The 16,333-nt window shown below is 47.0% G+C and overlaps 1 protein-coding gene, 1 long non-coding RNA gene and 8 other non-coding genes across 28 annotated transcripts; all 10 read left to right on the top strand.

Moving 5' to 3' along the window:
- The first annotated feature begins 106 nt into the window (after positions 1 to 106).
- LOC128565645 (uncharacterized) lies at positions 107 to 3,908 on the top strand. 17 transcript variants are annotated; one of them, XR_008374296.1, is made up of 5 exons: positions 107 to 350; positions 464 to 504; positions 707 to 790; positions 987 to 3,056; positions 3,505 to 3,900. It is a non-coding gene; the product is annotated as an uncharacterized LOC128565645 (long non-coding RNA). The 17 variants fall into 17 exon arrangements; XR_008374302.1 differs by having other exon boundaries at positions 107 to 790; positions 987 to 1,913; positions 2,084 to 2,118; positions 2,330 to 3,056; positions 3,505 to 3,898; XR_008374298.1 differs by having other exon boundaries at positions 107 to 790; positions 987 to 2,118; positions 2,330 to 2,369; positions 2,753 to 3,056; positions 3,505 to 3,897.
- On the top strand, positions 565 to 640 carry LOC128566185 (small nucleolar RNA SNORD26). Its single transcript, XR_008374475.1, has one exon. It is a non-coding gene; the product is annotated as a small nucleolar RNA SNORD26 (small nucleolar RNA).
- Positions 845 to 916, top strand: LOC128566184 (small nucleolar RNA SNORD27). The gene has a single exon (XR_008374474.1). It is a non-coding gene; the product is annotated as a small nucleolar RNA SNORD27 (small nucleolar RNA).
- LOC128566183 (small nucleolar RNA SNORD28) lies at positions 1,230 to 1,304 on the top strand. The gene has a single exon (XR_008374473.1). It is a non-coding gene; the product is annotated as a small nucleolar RNA SNORD28 (small nucleolar RNA).
- On the top strand, positions 1,635 to 1,753 carry LOC128566191 (small nucleolar RNA SNORD22). The gene has a single exon (XR_008374481.1). It is a non-coding gene; the product is annotated as a small nucleolar RNA SNORD22 (small nucleolar RNA).
- LOC128566181 (small nucleolar RNA SNORD29) lies at positions 1,952 to 2,016 on the top strand. The gene has a single exon (XR_008374471.1). It is a non-coding gene; the product is annotated as a small nucleolar RNA SNORD29 (small nucleolar RNA).
- LOC128566187 (small nucleolar RNA SNORD30) lies at positions 2,191 to 2,260 on the top strand. Its single transcript, XR_008374477.1, has one exon. It is a non-coding gene; the product is annotated as a small nucleolar RNA SNORD30 (small nucleolar RNA).
- Positions 2,513 to 2,579, top strand: LOC128566188 (small nucleolar RNA SNORD31). The gene has a single exon (XR_008374478.1). It is a non-coding gene; the product is annotated as a small nucleolar RNA SNORD31 (small nucleolar RNA).
- LOC128566190 (small nucleolar RNA SNORD22) lies at positions 2,831 to 2,956 on the top strand. The gene has a single exon (XR_008374480.1). It is a non-coding gene; the product is annotated as a small nucleolar RNA SNORD22 (small nucleolar RNA).
- A 3,559-nt stretch (positions 3,909 to 7,467) lies between the features above and the next one.
- Positions 7,468 to 16,260, top strand: WDR74 (WD repeat domain 74). Of its 3 annotated transcripts, XM_053562246.1 has the most exons (11): positions 7,505 to 7,610; positions 7,701 to 7,807; positions 7,902 to 8,023; positions 10,635 to 10,710; positions 10,829 to 10,975; positions 11,134 to 11,235; positions 14,558 to 14,658; positions 14,754 to 14,809; positions 15,408 to 15,553; positions 15,681 to 15,737; positions 16,043 to 16,260. In XM_053562246.1, exons 1-11 carry the CDS (start codon positions 7,544 to 7,546, stop codon positions 16,217 to 16,219), a joined length of 1,158 nt encoding a protein of 385 aa, XP_053418221.1. In that variant the 5' UTR covers positions 7,505 to 7,543; the 3' UTR covers positions 16,220 to 16,260. The 3 variants fall into 3 exon arrangements, with proteins under 3 accessions (XP_053418222.1, XP_053418221.1, XP_053418223.1); XM_053562247.1 differs by lacking the exon at positions 15,681 to 15,737 and having other exon boundaries at positions 7,468 to 7,610; XM_053562248.1 differs by lacking the exons at positions 7,505 to 7,610; positions 7,701 to 7,807; positions 10,635 to 10,710 and having other exon boundaries at positions 7,911 to 8,023.
- The last annotated feature ends 73 nt before the right edge of the window (positions 16,261 to 16,333 follow it).

The following is a 16,333-nucleotide window of genomic DNA, read 5'->3' on the forward strand; positions in this document are numbered from 1 at the left end:
CCCGTCAGAGTCCCGCCCTCAAATCCCATGGGTCTCTGCGGAGGGGTATTTAGGTATCTCCCAGCGGCCTTTCGGTCTCATTTTTCTTACTCCGGGTGAGTGGTTGTATTTGTGTTGTAACTATTGTTTTTTGTGAGTTTTCTTTGTTGCCCCGTGCGAGCGTGGCACCGCTTTAGACTTAGACCTGTGTTGTGCCTGTTGACTGGCCAGGGCGGGAGACAGACGAGGAGTTGTCCGTGGGCTCAAAGCAGCTTCAGGGCTTGGTGAAGGACAAAATGGCGATGGCGGGCCGTGGCTCTCGCTATGATGAGGACTTTTTCACAGACCTGTACTGAGCTCCATGAGGATAAGTAACTCTGAGGAGACGGGCCCTGCATAGCCGCCTACTAGGCCGTAGCTCCAGAAAACAAAGCGTTCTCGAAATACCCTGTACTAATCTTATGTCTTGGGCTCTTGTCTACAGGGTCAGGCGCACGTTTGAATCGAAGTAGAGCTCCCCTTGGAGTAAGTGCTTATAGGTATTTTTTATCTCTCTTTGAGTGTATGGAAGTCCCATGGGATTTGCTACGGTGATGATTTTAAAAACTGAGCTCTCTCTTGCTGATGTGTTAGTGGAGAAAGCATAAAAATTCTGAGTAGTAGTGTATGTTTGGGGTCTTTTGGTTTTCAATTTTGAGATGTTAGTGAAGGATGTTTTTTTCCTCAGATGCTCAGCTCAAAGGACCTTACTGCTGGTAGGGTGGGACGAAATACGTCCCTCTGCGAAGCCAATATGGAAGTGATGTTCCAGGTGGGTATACGTGGTTTATGCTATCATGGGATAGGGGATGTTTTCTAGTTAACCACTCCATGATGAACACAAAATGACAAGCATATGACTGAACTTAGAAGTGATGTCATCATACTACTGAGCAGTGGGCCAGCGGTATTCAGGGGGTCTTTAAATAACTATTCTTACAAACAGTGACTCCTTTTTCTGTCTCCAGCATTTCATAATCTTTCCTGAGGAATTCAACTGCCTACCAGGGTGAACACAGGTAATTGGTCAGATGGGTGGGTGCAAGGTATGTCAACTTGTTCACATTTAGGAGGACAAAATGGTCAGAGTGTTGCAGCTTTGCTCCTTCCATCTTATTCCTCCTGAGGTGGCTTTCTGGGGGGAGAGAGCACAATTCAGTGATACAGTTGGTACTTGTAAGAGTGTTCTTCCCTCATTCACACACATCACTGTCAAATGATTTGAATTGATAAACTGATGCTCTGTGAGGTATATCAGTTAATAGCATGTTAGAGTTCTGATGGCAGTGTTGTTAATGAAAAAATCTTGTTACATCCTAATGCTTTAAAATAACCACTTGCTCCTCTTTTCCCAGATTATCCTAATGACGATATGTTCCTCTGTCTTGGAGTAAGTTGTTTCTCCAGATAACCATAATTACATACACATATTTGAACTCATGCAAATAATGGCTTTATGTTCATGGTATTTGTCATTGAAACCTGATTGAGCTATAAAGCTTTCTGGTTCTCTTGTTGCCTAGAGTAATTTCTCTTGACCTCCCATTATTTCTCCTAGATGCCCACAGATCCACCCAGGGTCAGACTCCACATTAGTTGCAGTTGCCAGGGTCCGGTGCCAATGTGAGCAAGCATTCTATCTTACCCTGTGTCATAGTCCCAGAGCCAGTAATAAAGAATACACTGGGGTAATTGAGAGGATGAGAACTGTTCCATAAGGAACTGTCTGAGGTATGCCAAATACCTATTAAGTAGCACTTGCTTTGCTTTTCTTCACTTGTCCGTTGGCATAGAATAGCTGTGGTCATTTTGGATACTTTGCCAATTAAATGATTTTTTTTAATTCAGGAGCATCTTCTTTCTGAATACCATTGGGAAGGCTTTGGAGTTGAGAGGTTAGTTTTTCTTGTGACTTGTGCCACCAAATAGTCAGTTTCTGTGATGAATCAAACTAGCTCACTATGATTGGCAGTGAAAATACACGAACACCTGAGAAACTAGAACAGGAGTGAGGGGAGATAGCACATTAAAGGAACCTTTGGCCCACAGCTTTGTTTTTCCCCAGGTACTGTTACCAGAAACCTGCTTGTTGGCACAAAGGTCAGTAATTTCAATGTATGTTCAGTGCATGCAGCATATTGAGTAGGAAAAAAAAAACGCCTTTTTGGGCCTGCATGTGATGACTTACATGGAATCTCGTTCGGCTGATGACTTGCTGTTGAGACTTGGAAATCTGATCTCTACAAATAATGGTTTAATGAGAACTTACTACAGGACATAAGCATTACTGACTTGGTCTTGTTTGTTTTAGGTCTAGCATTTTGTCTGGAACCCAAGAATAGATCTGAGAGGTGAGTGTTTTTGCAGCACTTACAGGAAAATTGGCTATTATTAATGTGGTGGCACTTTGGTCTGGATGGCTATGTAAAGATATCCCTGGTTTAAATCAAAGTCTGTCTTTGGTCATTCTGGAACTACTTGTCATAAGTTCCTGCTCACCAGTGATGAGTTGAATACCGCCCCAGTCTGATAACTGACTGAAAGGTATTTTCTGAACTGAGCTTGTTTCGCAATAAGTGCTAAAAATGAGAAATTGAGTAGGGTTTACTGCCAACCCAGGAAGTTTTTTGGACTAGCTAGCTAGTGGTGTCTAAAATGTGCCTTGAAAATTATAGGACCTTTACAAGTGTATCTTCCAAACAACAGGGAGAGACTTTAATTCTTTATTTTGCAGGGAAGCTTAGCCCTCTTCAACCCTACTCTGAAATTAGAGGTGAGTAAATGTAAGTGTGAGGTGAACTAAGCTAAAATTTCCCAATGAAGAAACGTTCACATGTCTTACTTCCTGTCTTAGCTCCAGAGCCTGTAAAGGTGAACCCACTGGGGCTAGCTGGGGGAGAGGAAGAAAGTTTGTTCCAGAAGGAACTGTCTGAGGGATCATTAAGAATTTCTGTGCAAGGACATAGGAAGAATCATCATTGTTGAAACATTTGTTCATATTTTCTAGGTCTGAGGAAAGAACAAGGTGCATATAAATGGTAGGTATTCATATATTTATTTGTGCTTAATACTTAATAGATTAACGATAAATTAAGTCTCTAAACTTGTAAGTAACAGTGGTTTGGGTATATATTTATGCTTTCCCATCCAGTAAGAGATAAGTACTAAAAATGAAATACTAATCTCCTCAACTTACTGAATAGACCTAGGGGGTCTATTTGATCTTTTGTTCAGGGAGACCCAGGAGAAACCATAAAAACTTGAGTTCCTGGCCATGACAGGATAAGTCAGACATGCCTTGTCCTCCCTACTTGAACACAACAACTGACCAGCATTGACACAGATCACATGATAGAATGGGTTCTTTGTGGCAGTAAGACACCAAATTATAAATTGCCTAAGCTGCTACCAGGATTACCCATTTGGATACCTTTAAATGATAAATCATATTCCAACCACCATAAGGTTTTTCTTTTTCTCTACCAGCTAAACAAGCACTGGCTTTTGACATAAGCAGCAGTAAGACAATTGTAAGGCATCAACACCAGACTTCCTCACTACAGCTTTAATTGGGCAACAGACTGATCTAACAATATTCCTCCTGAGAGACCAACTATGGACTGCTATACATTTGAGTGTCTTCATGCCTCTGATTTACCTTCTGGAACCTAGTTGTAATACATTTCAACATTCATTTCCACCCCTGAGTATGGATTACATGTGATAGGCAGGAATAAATCTCCATTCCTACGTTTATAGATCCTCATTTTTCAAGTGGATAACTTAAGAGACCATCAGAAATGGAATTCTCTAAGTATTTTATTGTGCAACCTAGCTTTTTGAGCTAGTATGCAATAGTTACAGTCTATTACATAATAAAGTTGCTTTTTTTGAACTTCACTGTGATTTATGCCTTTGGATGGGTTGGGCTGGGCACAAAGAAATGGGTCTTGCATGTGATGACTTACAAACCCAGAATTTAACTGGGCATCCCCCAGCTTACCGGACCAATTTGCCTAAAGCTGGATTTCCTAGCCTAAGACAAGTATCATTTAAGTAGCTAAATCACATTATTCAGGGAATAGTCTATATACTCCCACTGAGGACATCTCACTTGAAATCCTAGTAGGCTTTGAGTGACATTTTACCAGACTTAGAAACGGTTTCACTTTGTCAGTGCCATAGCAGCATAGCTCACAGCAACCTCAAACTCGTGGGCTCAAGTGATCTCTTACCTCAAGTAGTTGGGACTATAGGCACCTGGCACTATGCCTGGATGTTTTTAGGGACAGGATCTCTTTCTCAGGCTGATGTGGAATTTCTGACTCAGGCAATCCACCCACTGGGCCTCCCAGAGTGCTAGGATTATCGCTACACCTAGCACAGTATGCCCTCTTGAAAACCCTAACTTAAGAAAAAATACTTAACATTTTGTCTTATGTTTAGCTATAACGGGTTTGCCAAAGGTTACGTAGGAGACCACTGATCCAGCCTCCTCAGCCTAAAACATCAGGTGTGTCCTGAAGTGTACAAGGGAGATGACAGCAGACTGGATCCTTGGTTTGACAAAATAAGGGAAAATACAGAGCTGCAAGGCTTTAAGGGCAGTACTCAACCTCCCTAATGCCACAATCCTTTAATACAGTTCCCCCATGTCCTGGTGATCCCCAACCATAAAATTTTCATTGCTACTTCATGTATGCAAAACTGTTTTCCAATGGTCTTGGGTGGCCTCTGTGAAAGGGTCGTTTGACCTCAAAAGCGGTCACGACCCAGAGGTTAAGAACCACTGCTTTAGGGAAAGGTAATTCTATTCAAAGTGTTTCATTAGGCTCAGTGCAAAGTAGGGTACATATTACTACTGTGTTTTCACCATCAAAATGTTAGTCTTGGGCTGGGCGTGGTGGCTCACGCCTTTAATCCAGCACTGGGGAGGCTGAGACAGAGGACTGCCTGAGCTCACAGGTGCAAGACTCAGTCTCAAAAAATAGCCAGGCATTATTGCGGGTGCCTGTAGTCCCAGCTCTTTCTATTGTATAGGACCAAAAACAGATGGGTATTTTGACTACTGTAAAGCTACCCCAGATACATCACCACAGCTGGAACTTTTCAACCAAATCCAGAAACCATAAACTTTCATTTTCCTCAATAAAGCTCAAGCAACCATTATTGGGTGCAAAGTCTGTACTGTGATATTCTGGCTTTCTTTTCTTCTCCCCCCACCGCCTTGCCTCAGCCTCCCCAGTAACTGGGACTACAGATGCCTGCCACATGCCTGGCTACTTTTTTCTATTTTTTAGTAGAGACGGGGTTTCACATTGCTCAGGCTGGTCTCAAACTCCTGTCCTCAGGAAGATTCACCCTCCTTGGCTTTCCAAAGAGCTAGGATTACAAGAGTGAGCCACTGCCCCTTTCTTTTTTCTTTCCTTTTTTATTTTGTTTTGAGAAAGAGTCTCAGTTTGTCACTCTGTAAAGTGCCATGGTATCACACAGCAACCTCGAACTCTTGGGCTCAGCCTCCGGAGTAGCTGGGACTACAGGCGCCCACCACAACGTCCGGCTATTTTTGTTGCAGTTGCTACTGCGGTTTTAGCTGGCTGGGGTGTGGTTCGACCCTGCCACCCTCGGTATATGGGGTCGGGGCCCTACCCACTGAGCCACAGGCACCGCACTCTTTTTTTTTTTTGTAGAGACAGAGTCTCACTGTACCGCCCTTGGGTAGAGTGCCGTGGCGTCACACGGCTCACAGCAACCTCTAACTTTTGGGCTTACACAACTCTCTTGCTTCAGCCTCCCGAGCAGCTGGGACTACAGGCGCCCGCCACAACACCTGGCTATTTTTCTTTTTTTGCAGTTTGGCCGGGGCTGGGTTTGAACCCGCCACCCTCGGCATATGGGGCCGGCGCCCGATCGCCCTCTTTTCTTAACTAAAATAGCACAGAGCAGGCATGCCATGGTTGCTCACACCTGTAATTCCAGCATCCTGGGAGGCCAAAACGGGTGGATTGCTTGAGCTCTGGAGTTCGCGACTAGCATCAGTAAGAGGGAGTGAGACTCATCTTTTTTTTTTTTTTTTTTGAGGCAGACTCTCTATGTTTCCCTGGGTAGAGTGTTGTGACGTCATAGCTCACAGCAACCTCAAACTTTTGGGTTCAAGCAATTCTCTTGCCTTAGACTCCCAAGTAGCTGGGACTACAGGCGTCCGCCACAAGGCCCGGCTATTTTCTTTTTTTTAAAAGAGATGGGGGTCTCAGCCTGAGCCAGAGCGAAACCTCATTTTGAAAAATAGCCGGGCGTTGTGGCCGGCGCCTGTAGTACCAGCTACTTGGGAGGCTAAGGAACAAGAATCGCTTGAACCCAAGAGTTTGAGGTTGCTGTGAGCTATCAGGCCACGGCACCCTACTGAGGGTGACAAAATAAGACTGTCTCCAAAAATAATAATAATAGTACAGAACACATTACATGGCTCAGTGCCTGTGGCTCAAACCGCTAAGGCGCCAGCCACATGCACCTGAACTGGAGGGTTTGAATCCAGCCTGGGCCCGCCAAACAACAATGATGGCTGCAACCAAAAAACAGCCAGGTGCCTGTAATCCCAGCTACTTGGGAAACAGAGGCAGGAGAATCGCTCGAGCCGAGGAGTTGGAGGTTGCTGTGAGCTGTGATGCCACTGCACTCTCCCCAGGGCAACAGCTTGAGGCTCTGTCTCAAAAAAGAAATAAAAATAAATTTTAAAAACAGAACAGGGGCAGCGCCTGTGGCTCAAAGTAGTAGGGCGCCGGCCCTATATGCCGGAGGTGGCGGGTTCAAACCCAGCCCCAGCCAAAAACTGCAAAAAATAAACAAACAAACAAAAAAACCCAGAACATAATAGCCTGGCGTTGTGGCGGGCGCCTGTAGGCCCAGCTACTCGGGAGGCAGAGGGAAGAGAATTGCCTAAGCCCAGGCGTTGGAGGTTGCTGTGAGCTGTGTAACGCCATGGCACTCTACCGAGGGTGATAAAGTGTGACTCTGCCTCTACAAAAGAAACAAACAGAACAAACTAGAGCTGGCTCGACCCGGCATGACGGTCCCGGAAGGATGCTTTACATACTAAATGCAAAATCATCAAATTGTTCTTCAGATCTCTTTATTTTATGTATTTATTTTTTGTACAGACAGAGTCTCACAGCTACAGCAACCTCCAACTCCTGGGCTTAGGTGATTGTCTTGCTTCAGCCCCCCGAGTAGCTGGGAGTACAGGCGCCCGCCACAACGCCCGCCAATTTTTTTCTTGCAGTTTGGCCGGGGCCAGGTTTGAAGCCGCCACTCTTGGTATAAGGGGCCGGCGGCGCCCTACCTACTAGGCCGCTCTTTAAACAAGCATCTCCGGACTTCAAACGAAGTGGGTCGGGGTGGGACCTTTACTCTTGGGAACTTTTAAACTCCCAACGAGTTTAAATCAGTCGATTGGATCCGACTCGGCGCCTGCTTGTGACGTAAATGCTGCGTCGGAAGTGTGAGCCATCGGTTTCCGATCCCTGTCATGGCGGCTGCTGTTCGGGCGCGTTGGAACCATGTGTGGGTCGGCACCGAGACTGGCATCCTGAAAGGTGAGAGAAGGACGTCGACTGAGTCTAGCGTGGGAACGTGCGGGGGCTCCTGCTAGTGACTGTGGCGCGACTGACACACTTGTCTCTCAGGAGTCAACCTGCAGCGAAAACAAGCGGTCAACTTCACAGCGGCGGGACAGCCTCGGCGTGAGGAGGCCGTGAGCGCCCTGTGTTGGGGTGCAGGTGGCGAGACCCAGGTAAGTAGCCACCAGCCAGGCTGGAGCTCGGCACTCGAGACCTAGGGCGCTACAGCCTCGCTCCCCTCACCATCCCCCAATTCTCTGCCTGCAGATTCTGGTGGGCTGCGCAGACAAGACGGTGAAACACTTCAGCACAGAAGAGGGCATATTCCTGGGTCAGAGGCACTGCCCCGGCGGAGAGGGCACGTTCCGGGGCCTCGCCCAGACCGACAGGTGAGACTGATTCCCATTGCTGAATGTTCAAGGAATGGGATAGCGTTGAGGGTAACAGAATGGTGTCGACAAACCCTTAGATAACACGGTCTGAGAATTGGGTTTCTGCCTTAGTTGTTACCGATACCGCAATTATTGAACACTTACTGAGTTCCAGGCACTGGGCAAAGTGCAGGGGTACAAGTGGAGTGTGTCTAAAAAGTTTGCTTTCTTGGGCGGCGCCTGTGGTTCATTGGGTAGGGCGCCGGCCCCATATACCTAGGGTGGCGGGTTTGAACCTAGCCCCGGCCAAACAGCAACAAAAAAATAGCTGAGCATTGTGGCGGGCACCTGTAGTCCCAGCTACTCTGGAGGCTGAGGCAAGAGAATCACCTACACTCAGGAGGTGGAGGGTGCTGTGAGCTGTGATTTCACAGCACTCTACTGAGGGGGATAAAGTGAGACCTTGTCTCTAAAAAAAAAAAAGTTTGCATTCTTTAGAATTTTTTTCCTGACTTTTCTTTTTTTTTTTTTTTTTTTGAACACAGAGTCTCACTATGTCAGTCTCAGTAGAGTGCTGTAGCATCACAGCTCACAGCAACCTCCACCTCCTGGGCGTAGGCGATTCTCTTGCCTCAGCCTCCCAAATAGCTGGGACTACAGGCGCCTACCACAAGGCCCAGCTATTTTTTTTTTTTTTGTTGCAGTTGTCATTGTTGTTTAGTTGGCCCCAGCTGGGTTAGAACCCGCCAGCCTCAGTGCACATGGCTGGTGCCCTACCTAGTGAGCTATGGGCGCCGCCTTTTTCCTGACTTTTATTTTACAACCTTCTGAGTAACCCTGGGCAAGGATCATTCAGTGGTTTTGAGTACCACCAAGGTGATGAATTGCCAAAGTAAAGCATAGGAAGGTGCTAGTGGTTAGGTTACTGGCCCAGCTTTCTTCAGAAGAGAAAGAATGAAGGCTGTGGATAGGCTGCATAGATTTTGGTGGTATTGATTTCTGACTGATGAAGTCTGAAAAGGCTCTGTGGGAAATGGCCTATTTGAACTGGTTGGGTAGAATTTTGACAGGTGGAAAAAAGAATAAGGACATGCTAGAAAGAGAGTACAGGCTGAGTAAAGACCAAAGATTGGTGGCAGGCTACAGAATATATCAGTAGGATAGCATTTGGAGGTTGATGCCAAGTAACCATTCTAATACAAGATGGGCATCTTGCATTAGGTGGGGATTAAATGTTAAGTGTACGTTGAGAGATTTGCGCTTTTGTTTTATAGGTGGTGGGGAGGTATTAGGGTTTATCTGGTAAGTGCCATGGTCAAAGATGGGAATCTGTAGGAGTAGGGAGGATGGAAGTGGAGAGAGAGCAACTGAGAGACTGTTGCTACAGCCCAGGCAAGCAATACAGAGCCTGGACCCAGTTGGGGAAGGTGGGCAGGTAAAAGAACACAGACTCGGGTGGTGCCTGTAGCTGAGTAGGGTGCCAGCCCCCGTATACCAAGGGCAGTGGGTTCAAACCCGGCCCCGGCCATACTGCAACTAAAAAATAGCCAGGCATTGTGGCAGGCGCCTATAGTCCCAGCTACTTGGGAGGCTGAGGCAAGAGAATCACCTAAGCTCAAGAGCTGGAGGTTGCTGTGAGTTGTGATGACATGACACTCTACCAAGGGCGACAAAGTGAGACTCTGTCTCTTAAAAAAAAAAAAAAGAACACAGACTAAAGCTGTAAAGATCCTAGGGAGGGACTCACTTGGGCTTTTTGAGATGGGTATTTCCAGGGAAAAACTGACAGTGCCTGAAACCCAGGATAGGGATTTTAAGACCAGTCCCATTTCAGTTCTTTGAGAACTGTTAGTATCCTGACCCCTGGTAACCAACTCAAGATTCAGAAGACCAGCAGAACCAAGTGCTCCCAGACATAGCAGTGGAATAGCAAAAGCATTCTGCTTTGGAGTATCAGAGACTTGATTTCTAGCTTTAATTCTAATCTTTATGCTGAGTGGCAGATCTTTTAATTACTCAGAGCTTTAGTTTTCTCACTTATAAAACTGGTAAATCCATGCCCTGTTAGGTGAATTAACAGGGAGGAAAGCTGGAAGCTGTCAACTACCTAGACCCCAGTTACCTTTCTTTTTTTTTTTTTTTTTTTTTTAGAGACAGAGTTCCACTTTGTCACCCTCCGTAGAGTGCCGGGGCGTCACAGCTTAAAGCAATCTCCAGCTCTTGGGCTTAGGTAATTCTCTTGCCTCAGCCTCCCAAGTAGCTGGGACTACAGGCGCCTGCCACAACGCCTGCTATTTTTTTGTTGCACTTTGGCCAGGGCCCAGTTTGAACCCACCACCCTCAGTATATGGGGATAGTGCCCTACTCACTGAGCCACAGGCACTGCCCCCAGGTACCTTTCTTATAAACTGGGCTGTTAGGAGGGAGTTTAGTTAATAGTTTGGGGGTATCTTGGCTGGGGCCTAGAAAACACATTTATGCTTCTTTTTTTTTTTTTTTAGCTAGTCACATTTAGCAATGGAGGGTTGTGCAGGTATATCAACTCTAGTGACACTAATGTTAATAAGTACTGATAACCTACTACTGACTTGTTTTTTTAATCCCAACTCTATCCTCTCTCTGCTTATAGCACCCTAATCACATGTGTGGATTCTGGGATTCTCAGAGTCTGGCATAACAGTGACAAGGAGGCATCCTCTGACCCAGTAAGGCTCCCTACCCTGATGGTTAGAGAATGTGGAGCCAGAGGAGAACCCTAATGCAGGCTTTGGAGAAGGGAGGATTAAGGACTCTGGAACAGACTCTCATCTCCATTCTTTTCAGCTCTTGGAACTAAGGGTGGGTCCTGGAGTGTGTAGGATGCGCCAAGACCCAGCACACCCCCATGTGGTTGCCACAGGTGGGAAGGAGAATGCCTTGAAGCTGTGGGACCTGCAGGGGTCTGAGGAACCTATGTTCAGAGCCAAGAATGTGAGTAATGGGTATGGAGGGGCTGGATTAGAGGTTGAAGGAGTCTGAGGCCACTGTGAGTCAGAGTCCAGATGGGCTCTAGGGAGTGATGAAGGAGCCGAAGGAAGGGTCACGGTGAGCCCATCACAGCTCTGTCCCCCATCTACCTACTTCCCCAGGTACGGAATGACTGGCTGGACCTGAGGGTGCCCATCTGGGACCAAGACATACAATTCCTCCCTGGGTCACAGAAGCTTGTCACCTGCACAGGGTACCACCAGGTGAGGCACCACCTTATCCTTATCTCCTCTTGGGCTAAAGCACCCTCTTAGAGAAACAGCCTGCTTGTACATAACAGGTCTCCATGGTGTGGCATAGCTGCCATTTTCACTATCCTGATCTCCCAGAGAAGCAAGTGCTTCATCTGTTTCAGTCCTATCACTAAACCTGTTACCTTCCTTTACTGCATTCAAGAATGGTATTCCCCGGCTCAGCGCCTGTGGCTCAAGTGGCTAAGGTGCCAGCCACATATACCACATACACTGTTGGATTCAGATCCAGCCCAGGCTGCCAAACAACAGTGATGGCTACAACCAAAAAATAGCCCGGCATTGTGGTGGCCGCCTGTAGTCTCAGCTACTTGGGAGGCAGAGGCAGGAGAATCGCTTGAGCCCAGGTTTTGGAGATTGCTGTGAGCTGTGATGCCATGGCACTCTACCCAGGGTGACAGCTTGAGGCTCTGTCTCAAAAAAAAAAAAAAATGGCGTTTAGTAAATTATGGCTTTTCCTTTTTCTCCCACCTGGAAGAGTGGAGAGAAGGGAGTGTGTCTCCTTCACAATGGGATCCAAAGGATACAGATATTATAAGAGGACCCTGGGCTTGGTGTGAAGAGAACTGGGTTCTGGTCCTGATGGAGCTACTCTGAGTTGCTTCAGAACTCAGGCCTAACCCTCGGTGTCTGGTCTTAGCTCCTCAGCTTTATAAGACAAGCCCAACTGAAGATTTTATTTATGTATTTATTTATTTATTTATTTTTGAGACAGTCTCACTTTGTTGCCCTCAGTACAGTGCCATAACATCATAGCTTACAGCAACCTCAAACTCATGGGCTCAAGTGATCCTCTTGCTTGAGCCTCCCAAGTAGCTGGAACTATAGGCGCCCACCACAAAGCGTCAGTATTTTTAGAGATAGGATCTTGCTCTTGCTGATGGCTGGTCTCCAACTCCTGAGCTCAATCAATCCACCTGCCTTGGCCTGCCAGAATGCTAAGATTATAGGCATGAGCCAATGTGCCCATCCTTTTTTTTTTAAGACAGATTGTCTCTGTTTCCCAGACTAGAATGCTGTGACATCAGTGTATCTCAAAGCAACCTCAATCCTCTGGGTTCTAATGATCTTCCTTCCTCATTCTCCTGAGTAGCTGGGACTGCAGGCGTCTACCACAGTGCCTGGCTAGTTTTTTTTTTTTTTTTTGAGACAGAGCCTCAAGCTGTCACCCTGAGTAGAGTGCTGTAGCATCACAGCTCACAGCAACCTCCAACTCCTGGGCTCAAGCAATTCTCCTGCCTCTGCCTCCCAAGTAGCTGGGACTACAGGTCCCCACCACAACACCTGGCTATTTTTGGTTGTAGTTTTCATTGTTGTTTGGCAGGCCCGGGCTAGATTCCAACCCACCAGCTCTGGTGTATGTGGCTGGCACCTTAGCTGCTTGAGCTATAGGCGCTAAGCCATTTCAGTATTTTATGTAGAAACAGGGACTCACCGTTCCTCAGGCTCCTCTTGAACTCAAGTAATCCTTCTGCCTCAACCTCCCAAAGTTTTAGGATTATAGGCATGAGCCAGTGTCCAGCCCTGAGTAATTTTTCTAATTCTAGTAGAGATAGCTCTTGCTCAGGCTGGTCTCAAATTCCTGAGCTCAAGTGATCCTCCTGCCTTGGCCTCCCAGAGTGCTAAAATTATAGGCATGAGCCACCATGCCCAGTCTCCAACTAAGGATTTTTTATGGTTTCTTTCATTTGAAGTCTTGAGACACAAGCAGGGCTACATCACTGTACTTGCCATTTCCTTTGCTTCTGCACATCGAAGCCTGATTTTGGTGATACGCCTCTGTTCAAAATACATATGAATGTATCCTCTCCTCCCTCATTCAGACTAAACTCTCTGCTTGAAATTTGTCATCTACTAATTACTTGGCTGATTTGCTTTTCTATCCTAGGTGGCAGTATGGGGGGATGGAATGTTCATAGCCAAGCCTGGAGAACTTTTCTCTGAGCTCTGACCATGCATGATCCTAAATAGCTCTCACTCACACCCCAATACTGAAGAGGCATATATTTCATTTTCTATTTATTTGTTTATTTGAGGTAGAGTCTTACTTTGTCACCCTGGGGAGAGTTGCCATGGTGTCACAGCTCACAGCAACTCTAAATTCTTGGGCTTGAAGAGATCCTCTTGCCTCAGCCTCCTGAGTATCTAGGACTAGAGGTGCCTACCACAACATCCACCTCATTTCTTTATTTTTTTTTTTTTTTTTTTTTTTTTTTAGAGACAGAGTCTCACTGTACCGCCCTTGGTAGAGTGCCGTGGCGTCACACGGCTCACAGCAACCTCTAACTCTTGGGCTTACGCGATTCTCTTGCCTCAGCCTCCCGAGTAGCTGGGACTACAGGCGCCCGCCACAATGCCCGGCTATTTTTTTTTATTTATTTTTTTTTTGTTGTTGTTGTTGTTGCAGTTTGGCCGGGGCTGGGTTTGAACCCGCCACCCTCGGCATATGGGGCCGGCGCCCTACTCACTGAGCCACAGGCGCCGCCCTCATTTCTTTATTTTTAAAGAGACAGGATCTTGCTCTTTCTCGGGTTGGTCTCAAACTCCTGAGCTTGGCCAATCTACCCACCTCAGCCTCCCAGAGTGCTAGTGTTACAGGTGTGAGCACCATGCTCAGCCTATTTTTTTAATTTGACAGTCTCACTCTGTTGCCTCAGTCTCCAGAGTAGCTAGAACTACAGGCAGGGGCCACCATCTCTGGCTACTTTTTCTATTATATATATTTTTCTTTTTTTTGAGACAGCATCTCACTATGTTGCCCTCGGTAGAGTGCTATGGCATCACAGCTCACAGCAACCTCAAACTCTTAGGCTTAAGCAGTTGTCTTGCCTCAGCCTCCAAAGTAGCTGAGACTGCAGGCGCCCACCACAATGCCTGGCTATTTTTTTTTCTTTTGTTGTAGTTGTCATTGTTTGGCAGGCCTGGGCCGGGTTCGAACCCGCCAGCCCTGGTGTATGTGGCCGGCGCCCTAGCTGCTAAGCTATAGGCACCAAGTCTAGTTTTTCTATTTTTAATAGAGACAGGGTCTCACTTGCTCAGGCTGGTCCCAAACTCCTGAGCTCAAGCAGTCCACCTGCCTTGACCCCCCAGAGTCTAAGATTATAGTTGTGAGCCATGGTGCCCAGCCAAGGCATAATATTTCAAATGAAGAAATTTTTCTGAGAGATCTCATAAAGAAGAAAGTAGTATCCAGAGGAGAGAGCGGAGATATAGAGATGCCAGAGGGCAGTGTGCAAGGTCAGGATATCCTCATGATGCCTCAGTTTTCCTCTAGATCCGGGTCTATGATCCAGCCTCCCCCCAGCGCCGGCCAGTTCTAGAGACCAACTATGGAGACTACCCACTGACAGCCATGACCCTCACTCCTGGGGCCAAGTGAGTGTTTGGAGGGGAATGGGTGGGTGGGTGGCATTTGGGAAGCACTCCGGTAGTTTCCTACTGACCCCACCTACCTCTGCTTTCCACCTCAGTTCAGTAATTGTGGGGAACACCCATGGGCAGCTGGCAGAAATTGACTTTCGGCAAGGTGAGTGAACTAGGGATTGTTTGGAGAGGGAAAGGGACAGCATGAAAGGGCAGGATTCCCTCTGACGCAGTGTAGTAGAGCCAGTGAGCCCTCATTCAGGAGCTAGATTTCCTGGGTTGAAATCATGGTTTCACCAAAGCTGTATGACCTTGGACTACTACTTCAACTTCTGTACCTTACTTTCCTCACCTGTAAAATGGAAACTCCAGTTGACAACATAACTCAGTGTTATGTTGAGGATTAAATGTTGAACTGTGAAGTGATTGGAACATTAAACAATAAATAGGGGCGGCGTCTGTGGCTCAGTTGGTAAGGTGCCGGCCCCATATACCGAGGGTGACGGGTTCAAACCCGGCCCCAGCCAAACTGCAACCAAAAAATAGCTGGGCGTTATGGTGGGCGCCTGTAGTCCCAGCTACTCGGGAGGCTGAGGCAGGAGAATCGCCTAAGCCCAGAAGTTGGAGGTTGCTGTGAGCTGTGTGACGCCATGGCATTCTACTGAGGGCGGTATAGTGAGAACTCTGTCTCTACAAAAAAAAAAAAAAACAATAAATAGTTGCTGGCAGGTAAGGAGCACTGATACCTCCCCCTTCTCCAGGCCGCTTGCTGGGCTGTCTGAAGGGATTGGCAGGCAGTGTCCGTGGGTTACAGTGCCACCCTTCAAAGCCCTTATTAGCCTCTTGTGGCTTGGACAGAGTCTTGAGGGTACACAGTATCCAGAATCCACGGGGTCTGGAGCATAAGGTGAGTACCCAACCCTCTGGATCTTACCCCCTCTGCTTTGGGAGTCCTGTGGAGCCCTCTCCCGGTTATTTCCTCATGTTTCTATTTTAGCATGCCTGGCCTCCTTAAGGCCCCTCATCTTTTGCAGGTTTATCTCAAGTCTCGGCTGAACTGCCTTCTCCTATCAGGCAGGGATAACTGGGAGGTGAGCAGGTGGTCTGAAGTGGGGGAGTCCAGGGCATGGAAGTGAAGATTTCCCTGTGGAGAGAAAAAGGAGGCAGCTGGAACACAGACCTGGGGCTATCCGTTTACTTGCCTAGTTACTGAGTTTCTCTGAGGAGCATCAACGGTTGAAATCTTGACAGGGCTATCACCAAGGGTGGCATACCTAAGAGCACAGATGAGGGTGATTTCTGGGAGCAGGGGATAAAGGTGGCAGTATTCAGAGGGGTTGTTTTTGAGCTAGGGTCCCACAGCCCTTGATTCCTAAGTTTTTTTCACTCTCTCCAGGATGAACCCCAAGAGCCTCAAGAGCCTAACAAAGTATCCCCAGAAGACACAGAGACAGATGAACTTTGGGCATCTTTAGAGGCAGCTGCCAAGCGGAAGCTTCCTGATTTGAAGCATACCCAAGGGGCCCTCCAAACCAGGAGAAAAAAGAAGCGTCCTGGATCCACTAGCCCCTGAAGCTCCTATGCCCACTTTCTAAATAAATAGCTGAACATCCATCATGATCCTGAATCTTTTGTGATGAGAGAAAGGAAAAGAGGGGTATCTTGGGGTGGGGGCTCCCTGAGCTGG

The sequence above is a fragment of the Nycticebus coucang genome, chromosome 14, assembly GCF_027406575.1.
Source record: "Nycticebus coucang isolate mNycCou1 chromosome 14, mNycCou1.pri, whole genome shotgun sequence".
Taxonomy (NCBI): Eukaryota; Metazoa; Chordata; class Mammalia; order Primates; family Lorisidae; genus Nycticebus; species Nycticebus coucang.